General features: G+C 39.6%; 1 protein-coding gene across 1 annotated transcript in view; it reads right to left on the bottom strand.

The window, feature by feature from the left end:
- B4GALNT3 (beta-1,4-N-acetyl-galactosaminyltransferase 3) overlaps positions 1 to 12,810 on the bottom strand; it is a 148,567-nt gene extending 135,757 nt beyond the window's left edge. Inside the window, exon 1 of the mRNA XM_027857354.1 lies at positions 12,642 to 12,810. Coding sequence (XP_027713155.1) covers positions 12,642 to 12,810 — 169 coding nt within the window. The remainder of the gene's footprint in view (positions 1 to 12,641) is intronic.
- Between the last annotated feature and the right edge of the window lie 355 nt (positions 12,811 to 13,165).

Below are 13,165 nucleotides of genomic sequence, written 5' to 3'. Positions count from 1 at the left end.
GCTTACCTGATTAGATCTAAGCAAGAGTAGGAAAAGATTATATTATCTGTTCAACCTTGGGCAAATCACTTAAACTCTTTTGGTGTCTGTTTTCTAATCTTAAAACTGATAAGAGTTGAAATAGATGACCTCCAAGGTTTGCCTCCAAATTATGTGACCATGTGATTTCCATATGTCTCTTTTAAATTTCAGAAGTCAGGAATAGCTGGAGAATCCTTTGATCATATGGAAATTCTTGAGGGAATTATTATTCATATATAAATATACACACACATACATATACTATTATAATATATATGTGTGTGTATCTATATGTATATATAAAACTATTCTCATTATATCTCACATCTCTGAAAATCTGAAGCCCAAAATTGTATATCACCACTGATATTCAAGCCAAGAATGAAACCACTAGATTAGTCCATGAAATATAGCAGGGCACATGTCTATCTACCCTAAGTTTATAACATTGGCATTTCAATAGGTCATCTTTCTAGACAAGGGGCTCACAACCTTTTTTTTTTTTTTTGGCTAGGCATTGGGGTTAAGTGACTTGCCCAGGGTCACACAGCTAGTAAGTGTTATGTGTCTGAGGCCGCATTTGAACTCAGGTCCTCATGACTCCAGGGCCAGTGCTCTATCTACTGCGCCACCTAGCTACCCCCAAATAGTATGCTTTGATCTACATTCAAATTCCATAGGTTTTTTTTGTTTTGTTTTGTTTTGGCTAGGCAATGGAGTTAAGTGACTTGCCCAAGGTCACACAGCTAGTAAGTGTCAAGTGTCTGAGGTCAGATGTGAACTCAGGTCCTCTTGATTCCATGGCTGGAGATCTACCCACTGCGCCACCTACCTGCCCCGCACACAACCTTTTTAATACCATAAACTCCTTTGACAATCTGGTGAAATTTATGGAACTCCTTTCTGAATAATGTTTTTAAATGCTTAAAATAAAATGCATAGGCTCACAAAGGGGAACAATTATGTTAAAATGCACTTAAAAATTTTTTTAAAAAACAAGTTTATGAACCTCAGGTTAAGAACTCATGCTCTAGTTTTACTATGGGACCAGATAAGATTAAAAACCACAAAAGGACAGGTCACTATAAGATTCTTGGAAAAGAATGATGTCTGCATGTGTATAACTTATATGAGATTGCTTGCCATCTTGGGGAGGGAGGATAGCAGGAAGGGAGAAAAAATTTGGAACTCAAAAGCTTATAAAAATGAATATTGAAAACTAAAGAAAAAAAAGAATCATATCAAAAAAAAAGAAAGAAGAAAATCTTTTGAAAAAGAGAAAAGCAGGTTCTATTCAATAAACATTTATTAAGGGTCTATTATGTGCAGGACACCGCACTAGGTATTGGTGATAAAGAGATCTGTCAGAGACCCTTTTCACAAAATATGATAAATGTAAAGGTAGCAAAGTGCTACCAGGCTTTTGTGTGTGTGTGTGTGTGTGTGTGCTTTAAAATTTTTTTAAATTTTTTTATTAATTTTTTTTATTTATCAATAATCACTTCCATATGCTTTTGAGTTTAAAATTTTTCTCCCCCTTCCTCCCCACCACCCTTCCCAAGATGGCGCACAATCTGATACAGGCTTTACATTTACATTCATATTAAACATATTTTCACATTAGTAATGTTGTAAGTAGAAATTAAAATCAATAGGAGGAACCATCAGAAAGAGGAAACAAAACTCAACAGAAGAGAAAAAAAATAACAATTCGGCTTCCATAGTTCTTTCTTTGGGTGTGGATAGCATTTTCCATCACAAGGCCTCTGGAGATGTCTTATTGCCAGGAAAGGTTAAGTTTATCAATATTAGTCATCACACAACATGACTGTTATTGTGTACAACGTTTTCTTGGTTCTGCTCACTTCACTCAGCATCAGACCATACAAGTCTTTCCAGGTTTTTCTGAAGTCAGCCTGTTCATCATTTCTTATAGCACAATAGTATTCCATCACATTCATAGACCACAACTTGCTCAGCCATTCCCCAGTTGATGGGCATCCTCTCAATTTCCAATTCTTTGCCACCACAAAAAGAGCTGCTGTGAATATTTTTGTACATGTAGGTCCTTTTCCCATTTGTGTGATCTCTTTGGGATATAGCCCTGGAAGTGCTATTGCTGGGTCAAAGGGTATGTACATTTTTATAGCCCTTTGGGCATACTTCCAAATTGCTCTCCAAAATAGTTGGATCATTTCACAACTCCACTAACAATGCATTAGTGTTCCAATTTTCCCACATCTTCTCCAACATTTATCATTTTCCTGTTTTGTCATGTTGGCCATTCTGATAGGTGTGATGTGGTACCTCAGAGTTGTTTTGATTTGCATTTCTCTAATCAATAGTGATTTAGAGCATTTTTTCATATGACTATAAATGGCTTTAATTTCTTCATCTGAGAACTGTCTGTTCATATCCTTTGACTACTCATCAACTGGGGAATGGCTTGTATTCTTATAAATTTGACTTAATTCTCTATATATTTTAGAAATGAGGCCCTTATCAGAGAGACTGGTTGTAAAAATTCTTTCCCAATTTTCTACCTTCCTTCTAATCTTAGTTGCATTGGCTTTGTTTGTGCAAAAACTTTTCAATTTAATGTAATCAAAATTATCTATTTTGCTTTTTGTAATGTTCTCTATCTCCTGTTTGGTCATGAATTCTTCTTTTCTCCATAGATCTGACAGGTAAACTATTCTTTGCTCTCTCAGTTTGCTTATAGTATCAGCCTTTATATCTAAATCATGTGCCCATTTTGACTTTATTTTGGTATATGGTGTGAGATTTTGGTGTATGCCTAGTTTCTGCCATACTCTTATCCAGTTTTCCCAGCAGCTTTTTTCAAAGAGTGGGCTCTTATCCCAGAAGCTGGGGTCTTTGGGTTTATCAAATAATGGATTACTAGAGTCATTGACTACTGTGTCTTGCATACTTAACCTATTCCATTGATCCACCACTCTATTTCTTAGCCAGTACCAAGCAGTTTTGATGATTGCTGCTTTATAATACAATTTAAGATCTGGAATGGCTAGGCCACCTTCCCCTGCATTTCTTTTCATTAGTTCTCTTGATATTCTGGACCTTTTGTTCTTCCAAATGAATCTTGTTATTATTTTTTCTAACTCTATAAAATAATTTTTTGGTAGTTTGGTATGGCACTGAATAAGTAAATTAGCTTAGGTAGAATTGTCATTTTTATGATATTAGCTCGGCCTACTCATGAGCAACCGATGTTTTTCCAATTATTTAGATCTGATTTTATTTGTGTGAAAAGTGTTTTGTAATTGTGTTCATAGAGTTCCTGGGAGTTTGGGGAGGTAGACTCCCAAATATTTTATAATGTCTACGGTAAGTTTAAATGGAATTTCTCTTTCTATCTCTTCCTGTTGGGCTTTGTTGGTAATATATAGAAATGCCAACGATTTATGTGGGTTTATTTTATAGCCCGCAACTTTGCTGAAGTTGTTTATTATTTCAAGTAGTTTTTTACTTGATTCTCTGGGATTCTCTAAGTATAACATCATGTCATCTGCAAAGAGTGATAGCTTTGTTTCATCTTTGCCTATTCTAATGCCTTCAATGTCTTTTTCTTCTCTTATTGCTAAAGCTAACGTTTCCAGTATGATGTTGAATAACAGTGGTGATAATGGACGTCCTCGTTTCACCCCCGATCTTATTGGAAATGCTTCTAGCTTGTCCCCATTACATATTATGCTTGCTGAAGGTTTTAGATAGATGTTATTTATTATTTTAAGGAAGACTCCATTTATACCTATGCTCTCTAGTGTTTTTAATAGGAATGGGTGGCTACCAGGCTTTTAAAGAGAAAGTGTTTCAACTACAAGAGAGTTCAAAGAAGATTTCATGGAAGAGGTAGTAATTGAGTTGGACCTTGAATGAAAGGAGTCATTTCAGCAAATGGAGATGAGAAAAAGGAATCCATCACAGATATGGGGAATAGCATGATCAAAGGTACAAAAACAGGAGAAGGCAGAATGAGAAAGAGGGAAATTAAACAATCACTCAACAGTTGTTTATTAAAAGCTCGTTGTTGTTGTTCAGTTGTTTCACACCCCTTGGGGTCTTCTTGGCAAAGATATTAGAGTGGCATGCCATTTTCCTTTGCCAGTTGACTTTACAGATGAGGAATTAAGGCAAACACCCAGGGTCACATAGCTAGTAAGTGTCTAAGGCCAGATTTGAACTCAGGAAGATGAGTCTTCCTGACTCCAGGCCTGGCACTCTATCCACTCCTCCACCTAGCTGCCCCTATTAAAAGCTTACTAGTCCTGTTTTACTAAAGCATAGAGAATGGAAAGTAAAGAGCATAAGATAAGGCTGAACAGGTAGACTGGTCAACAAAGGGAATCAATGAAATGAATGAATGAAAAATTATTTATTAAGTGTTTATTATATGCCAATCACTGTGCTAAATGCTAGGGTTACAAATAGAAAGTAAATACAGTCAGTCTCTGTTTACAAAGAGCTTGCATTCTAATGGAGCAGATACTACATTTGTTGTCTTGCAGTTTCAGCTGCAAGTCATGTGGTCTTTTGGTCCTTAGGGGACCTACCCTTGTTCCCCAACACTATCCCACAGAGCCTCCTCCCTGTGCTGAGTAAGCTCCTATGGGCACCTCAGGGCAATTATGACCTACTTGTGATACCACAGGTGCCAGTGGAGAAATTCCCTCCTCCCATGCCTGCTCCGTGCCTGGCCCCAGATCACCTCCTGACTATGGCAGGGGCTCCTTGATGGGCAGGCTCTACAACCAGAGGCAGTGACCAGTGAGTGAGAGTCCTACCCATGATTCATTCCACTTCTTCATTTTGGGTGGGACAGAGTGAGTAACAGGATAAACAGGTATAGCTGAGTTGTGCCTGCATTTCAGATCTCATTACATTATCTTTACCCCCAAACTTACTGCTTTTCAGAATTTCCCTGTTGCTGTCCATCCTTCTAGTCCCCCAGGTTCACAATCTCAGTGTCATCTTCAATCCCTCTTATATTCCATATATCCAATCAGTTGCCAAACATTGCCCCTTCTACCTCCACCACACCTCTGGTATCTCTCCCCTTCTTTCTGCCCATACAGCCACCACCCTGGTTTAAGCTCTAATCGCTTCTCACCTGGACTGCTGCAATAGCCTTCCAATTGCTCTCCCTGCCAAAGGCTCTCTTTAATCTGATCCTCTTACACAGAGCTGTCAAAGTGATTTTTTGAAAGATGAAATCTGACCAAACATCTATGGCTCCCTGTTGCCTTTTATATATGATTTCATCTTAATCTCATCCTCTTTAAACTTCTACTTTGGGGTAAGCTTTATAATGTACATAATTATTAACATAGTAGTATATCCATATAATTTATAAATATCCATGTAATTTATAAATAAATATGAATTTATAAAATTTGTAAAATTTATAAATATATAATTTATAAATATATACACATATAAATATAAATACACATATGGGAGTACATGCTTAAATTTTTTTAAATGACAGTGGTACATGATAAAAAAAAAGTTTGGAGACTATTGGACTAGAAGTACAGAATGAGACATATATTTTCAGACATAAACAACATGTTGATTTTGTTTTGCCTGACTATACTTACTTGCTACAAGGAAGAGCTTTTATTTATTAGGAATGGGATGTTAGTGGTTAGTCATAGGGATACATGTGAAATTAAAAAGTATTAATAAAACATTAAAAATGCACAACAAGAAGAAAGTTCAGAAAGGAATACAAATAGGGCAATGTTGTTACTACCTAATAACATTTAATATACACTTTTTCTTTCTTTTTTTAATTAATTTACTTTGAATTATCAACAATCACTTCCATAAGCTTTTGAGTTTTAAATTTTTCTCCCCCTTTCTCCCCACCTCCCTCCCCAAGACAGTGTGCAATCTGATATAGGCTCTACATATACATTCCTATTAAACATATTTTCACATTAGTGATGTTGTAAGAATTACAGCCAATAGGAGGAACCACCAGAAAGAGGAAACAAAACACAACAGAAGAAAAAAAATAGCAAATAGTATGTTTCAATCTGCATTCAAACTCCATAGTTCTTTCTTTGGATGTGGATAGCATTTTCCATCATAAGGCCTTTGGAGATGTCTTAGATCCTTGTAATATACACTTTTTAAAAGCAATCTGTGCAGTTCATGGTATCATTTAAAAAACCTCTTTTGTTTTCCTCTGAAGTGTTTGTTGATGATTAAGTTCATAATCAAAGAGAAAAAAAAATGTAAGTTGGTTGGTCCTGATTATGATGGGCCTTGAATGGCATGATCAGGTAGATGCTTACCAAATAAAGAATAATGATTGGAAAGCTAATACTAAAGTGAACAGGCAAGAGTTACAAAGGAGGGGCTCTCTTATAAAAAGCCAGAAAGAGCAGAGAATTTGGAGGAATGAGAACCTAAAGGGTTCCATAAAATTCCCCAAAAATTCCCATTTAATTTCTTACACCAACCCATGATATATGGAAACTAAGATGGAAAAAGTGGTGATGTGGAAGAGATAACTGTAGTTTTAGGAGTTTAGACCCACAGTGTACCTTAAAACTAGGGTAGGGGTTACCCTCTGAGGACCTAACCTATAAGTTGGGGAGGTATCCCAGCGGTGGTACTACATGTGCATTCTTCCGATCTGTCATTACTTATAAAGCAAAATATTCCATTGTACTATGCTATTATAAATAATGCTGCTACATGCATAACCTATATCAAATTGCTTACCTTCTCAATGAGGGGAGAAGGAAAGAAAGGAGTGAAAGAATTTGAAACTCAAAATTTTAAAAAACAAATGTTAAAAAGTTTTACATTTAATTGGAAAAATAAAATATTTAAAGTGGTAAAAGCAAATAAGTAAACAATACTGCTATGAATGTTTTTGTATGGACAAATCTTTTCTTTTTTCCCTTGTCAATGATATCTTTAGGGTAATCCTAGAAGTAGAACCTCTAGGTTAAAGTATATGACTAATTTTGTAGCCATATTACTTTCCAAAAAGAATGCACCAATTTCTCTGATTAATGTCTAATTCCTTCCCTACCTGACTCTTTAAATACTTGAACCTTGTTAAACCCAACCTATGTCTTCTCTTTTCTAGACTAAAAAGTCCCAGGTTTTTTTGTTTTGTTTGTTTTATTTTCCAACAAATCCTCACATAGCATGATCTTTAGTTCGCTCCTCATATTATCCCTTCTGGACGTATGTCCCTTCCTAAAATGTGGTGCCCAAAACTGAACTGAGTATTACTCCAAGTGCAACCCTACAAGGACAGAGTACTTTTTTCACCTCTCTTCTGTATTCTTGTATAATGTCCTGAGAGCTTCTTTCAGTGACCAAGATCTACTCTTCCCCATGGCCCCAAACGTAGTTCTCTTCATCTTCCGTAAGGTTCCACTTTCTATCATCTTGACTTTTGTCTTGCCACTAGACTTTGATGACTCTGGAGGAGAAAGTGAGGCTGACAATTTTGCAAAGCTCTGAGTCCCTTAAATCCACTTCACTCAAAAGTCAAGGCATCATGATGTCACATGATGAGGTCCTCTTCGGGAGCAAAGAACAAACAACAACTTTCCACATACAGTGGTACTCAGATTTCCAAATCATTAGCCAATCATTCACCCCCATTAATGGATCTAGTACCCCACTATAAACTCAGCCACCCCAAGCATAGCTATCTACCAAAAGTCTGAAAACTATACACCATCTGTCTCCTCAATGTACCTCAATCTCAGTGCCCAACTTTGGTCTCTGGGTTCTGCTACTACAGTGGGATTTCTCTTTTGTGGGCCTCATGAAAATGAGGCCTCGAGAGGTAAAGTAGGTAGTGCCTAGGATCACTCAACTTGTAAACAGCAGCACTTCCCCCTAACCCCTATAGTTTCCCTCCCTTACTACACTGGGGTGAAATTGAATTCTTTGTTTTGGTTTCTTGACTCAACATTTCTCATCCAAACTCACTCTTCTTGGGGATGCTATATTTTGGTTTTCAACTCCAGAATTTTCTGTTTTTCAAAGATTTCCACAGTCAAATGCAGACCCTGGCTGACGCTATGGAAACTGAGGAATGATTTTCTTCCCCTTTTTGGGTCAGGGAGGGAATATGTAAAAACTGAATCCATTTACACAGTGACTTAAAAGATTTACAAAAAAGCTTTATCTCATTTGACTTCCATGACTAGCCAGTTACATTATTACTCATATTTTACAGATGTGGAGACTGAGGTCAAAAAGGTTATGAGACTTGCCCAGATTCATAGATCTGGAAGGGACCTTATAAATCATCTAGTCTAACCCCTTCATTTTACAGATAAGGAAACCAAAATTCAGGGACTTTGACTGCTCCATGGTCATACAAATATTAAGAAGAAAAGCCAGAATTCTGGAATATTCTAAATCTTCATCCAATCTTCTTGTTGCTACCTTTTGTAGTGCCCCCCCAAAAAAAAGCCAAGTCAAATTTCTCCTTTTTTGTCACTTTTTTGTCATAGATTAATTTTACTCTAATTGAAATATTTTTAGGGCAAACTATATGGTTAAGACATCTTAGCACTAGTCCAGATTCTATTGTTGTTGTTGTGCTAAACCTCATGACCATCAACAAAAACATTCAGGCACACAATCATATCCAATAGACATTTGCTTGTTAGGTACCTACTATCTACAACGCAGTATAAGGCAGTGTCTCTGCCCTAAAGAAGATTATATTCTACTGGGGGAATACTTACGGAAATGATCATTTGAAGAGACAGAAAAAAGAAAACAAGAGAAGAGAGAACAAGAGAGAAGACAAGAACAAAACAACTGTCAAATGCAAAATTGTTATTTACAATTAATTTTTAACATGTATATTAACTTTGGCAAGTTAGTAATATCTAGTTTGTTTCCTTTTCTCCTATGAAATTTCTTCAAAAATACACTTCAAAGTACCCTTTAAAAAGTATACTTTTCCAAATTTTGTTGCTGTTATCATCTATAAAATACATGGTTCTATGTTCATATTGTTCTGACTCTGCTTTCTTGATGCTGTTATCATTTAGCCTCTTTCAAAGCTTATCTCAAATTCTAAGGAAAGTGCTCAAGCCAGGCTTTCCAGTTGCTGGCACCCTTCCCCCAACATTTCATATTTATTTTGCATATATCCAGTCTTTAGTTATCTGTGTTACACATCTCCAGTAGAATGTAAGTTCCTTGAAGGTAGGTACTAGATCACTTACACTTGTATCACTTGTCTTCTGTATTTGGGGGACAGAACACAGTGCTTGTCTTTTGGTTTTCATCCCTTATTCTCCTTTGCCAGATCATTTTCTATGCCATGCCCATTAAGGGAGGGCGTGGTCCTTTTTCTCTTCCCTCAACATTCTCTCATATGACTTTATCAGCAACCATGGATATAATTACCATCACTATGCAGATAATTCCTAAATCCTAGTCTCTCTCTCCTGAGCTCTAGTCCCATATCATGAACTGCCTAATAAACATTTCAAACTTGATATCCTATAAAGATCATAGATGTCTCAAATTCAACACTTCCAAAAATGAACTCATTGTCCTTCCTTCCAAATTCACCCTTCTTCCAAACTCCCTTATTACTGTCAGAGGCACCACCATCCTTCTCACCCTGAGGTCAACCTCACTCTCCTCCTCACTCTTACCCTATATAACCAGTCAGTTGCCAAATCTTGTCATTTCTTCCTCCACAACATCTCTTGGATAAGCCCCTTTCTCTCTACCCAACAGTTGAGGCTCTCATTCCTTCTTGCCTGACTGATTGCAATACTATTTTATTTGGTCTCCCTACCTCAAGTCTTTCCCAATTCCAATCCATCCTCCCCACAGCCACCAAAATATTTTTCTCAAGTTTATTGGGTAAGACAAGGTCCCTACACAATGAACTCTAGATATTCTCTTTTAGGACCAAATATAAACACCACTGGCATTTTAAGCTGTTCAGAGCCTGGACCCATTCCCATTGTTTTCCTCCACATTCTCTATGGTTCAACCATATTGACCTATTCCCCATTCCTCATACAACTCTCCTTCTCTCTCTCCAATCCTTTGTACTGGATGTTCCCCAAACCTGAAATCTTTTCTTTCCACACCAACACTTCTTGGAATCCCTGGTTTCCTCCAAGATTCTGTTCAAGTGTCAGCTACCATGGGTAGCCTTTCTTGGTGCCCCCAGCTGCTAGTGCCTTCCCCTCCAAGGTAACCTTATATTTGATGTGTGTATGCATATATTACCTCACCCACTAAAATATAAATTCCATGAACACAAGGCCTGTTTTGTTTTTGTCTTGGTATCCCCAAAGATTTAGCCCAGTGCCTGACACACAGTAGGCATTTAATGCTTATTGCCTTATTGATGCAGATATTAGCTCATTGTGGAAAGTGGCATGGTTTAGAGAGAGTGTTGTGCCTGAAGTCAGAAAGACCAGAGTTCAAATCTGGCCTCAGATACTTACAAGCTTTGTGGCTCTGGGCAAGTCACTTAACCTCTGTCTGCCTCCAGTTTTCTCAACTGTAAAATGGGGATAATAATAGCACCTACCTTCCAGGGTTGTTGTGAAGATCAAAGAAGATATTATTTGTAAAGTGCTTAATACAGTGCCTGGCACATAGCAGGCACTTAAGTGCTTGTTTCCTTCTTTTTTTTGGTGGGGGGAGGGGGAAAGCAATGGAGATTAAGTGACTTGCCCAGGGTCACACAGCTAGTAAGTGTTGAACTCAAGTCCTCCTGACTCCAGGGCCAATGCTCTGTCCACTGCATCACCTAGCCGCCCCCTCCTTCCTTCCTTTTTAAAGATTCTAATATGTTCATCTCACCAACAAAATGGCTAGAATACCAGACAATATGCCTATGGCGCAAAAGAGGAAGGAGACACTTTACAGGGCTGGAAAAGCAGTAGGATAATAGTGTGGAGGGAATTATAATTTTCATATTAATTGACATCATATGTGTAATGATATACTAATAAATTAGATTTTTCACATTTGCCTCTTCTGGCTTGTGAGTCAGAAGCTTACAATGAAGCTTGAAATGATCAATCAGACTTTGACAATGCTCACCATCACTGCCTGTGTACCTTCAGTGAAGTGAATCGAAGACTGTAGAACCTGTTGCTGTCAAACAACTCTGGTCCTTTAACCCTCCAAGTAGCCAAAGACCCCCGAAAACTTGAACAATGCTGTTCCCACAGAACTTCAGGACACCTGTACCTTAGCACTGTGGGATCTGTGGGCTGGGCCTGGGAAACCGCTATGGCCCTAGAAATTATTTGTAATCCACCTTCCCCCTTCCCTTCCCACTGTGATTTATGTATATAATCTCAGTCTCCACTTCAGCAAGGTGGAATTCTGATCAGGGGAATTCCCAATTAGAAAATCTGTTCCTCATAATGAAACTAACTAACTAAAGGGCTACCTGATTACTGGTACTTTGTCCCTGGCCTGCTATTTCTTCATTCTCGGGTTAGAGAGGGGCTCAGTAAAATCCTGTTAACAACATTAAGTGATTCTGCCCAGTCAGTCAGGAGAAGTATAAATTACAACTAGTTCAAGGGGAAGGTGTGCTGCATCTAAGGAGCTATATAGTTCATATGGGGAGGCCTAAAGGTAGAGAGACAATACCAGTAGGAAGGATGAGTACCAGGGGGTAGAAAGCAAACTGGTAAAGTGATGGGAAACCTGGACGAAAAGAAAAAGGAGGTTGGGGTGGGAAAGGAATTTGTAAGGTCATACGACCATACATTTAAGAGGGACTTTAGAGGTCATTTAGTCCAATGTCTTCATTTTATATATGAGGAAACTGAGATCCACAGAAGTTAAGTGATTTAATGCCCAAGGTCATACTGGTAGAGAGAGAGAGCAGTAAAGCCTAGATTCTAACTAGAATTCTAATCTTTAAAAGTGAATCTTGTTAAGGGAAATTCGAAGTCCTAAATCAAAATAAATAAAACAAAACAGGAAGGCAAATTGAAGCTCAGCACAGAAGGGAGCTGGGGCTGAGGCTTGACATTGAAAAATGTCAAGAGAGAAGGGGAGGTCTGAACAGTGAAAGTTTGGGCATAGCAGCAGTTCTAAACCAAACTGCACCAGTAGAGACAAGCTGAGGGCATCACAGCAACAATTATAAAGCCATCGCGTGGATACAGCATTTAGCTGGTAAGAAAGCCTGTCAACGTGCACGTTATAACCAAGTCTCTGTCCCAGCATCCCTGCGAGGGGGCTGAGGTTGCTTCATCCCCATTCAGCAAGCAGCAAGGAACCTGAAGATACCCTGAAAACCACCTGGCTCGTCAGTGGCAGAGTCCCTGAAAGGGAATCCAGAAGTTCTGGCCCCCTGAGCCCCCGCGGACTATTCTCTTTGAGTAAAGGAGGAAAGAAAAGACTGAGCTACCGCCGGGGTGGGGCTAAATACCTGAGGGAAGAAAGCGAGTTGGAAGCTGGGTCTGGGCGGGAGTTAGCTCTCTCTTTCTCTCTTCCTCCAGAGGAAGAAGGGTCAGCGCTCCGTCCTTCCCACCTAGGCGCACACTTTCCCAGCCCATTCTCCCCACACTTATCGCACAGCCCCAGCCCCCGGGGCTACTTACTCCGATACAGGGGGTTCCCGTTGACCTCGCCTGATGCCACCAGCTCCAGATAGAGAGTCCAGAGTCCCACGAACACCAGGGCAAGAGCCAGCAGCAGCCGGAAGCGCCTTCGCAGAAGCTTGACTGGGCGCAGCAGGAGCAAGAGCAGCGCGGGCCGGGGGCTCCCCATGGCGCTGCGCCGCAGCAGCAGCCGCCGCTGCCGCCCGCGCGGACTGCTTCCCACCCAGTCCCAGCCCCCGGGCCCGGCCCAGCGCCCCAGGCGCACGGAGCCCCAGCCCAGCTTCTCAGGACGCCACGGCCGCCTACCCCGGCAGTGCTCCAGCAGAGCGCCAGCTCATGCTCCCGGCGTTAGCCGGGGGACAGCGCTCTGCTGGGCTGCTTGCTTGGGCTACGGCCGATCGCCTGGGCTAGTTCTCTCTCCTGGAGCAGTTTGCCGGCTCCTCCCCCGACTGTCCTTAAGCTCAGCTCAGCTTGTCCTCCGCTCTACACACCCTCTTGTCTTCTCCTCCCCCCTCCCCACTCAC

Source organism: Vombatus ursinus, unplaced genomic scaffold (assembly GCF_900497805.2).
Source record: "Vombatus ursinus unplaced genomic scaffold, bare-nosed wombat genome assembly UNPS02012082.1, whole genome shotgun sequence".
Lineage (NCBI taxonomy): Eukaryota > Metazoa > Chordata > Mammalia > Diprotodontia > Vombatidae > Vombatus > Vombatus ursinus.
The sequence above is the reverse complement of the archived record's forward strand: the minus strand, read 5'-3'. Positions and strand labels throughout refer to the sequence as shown.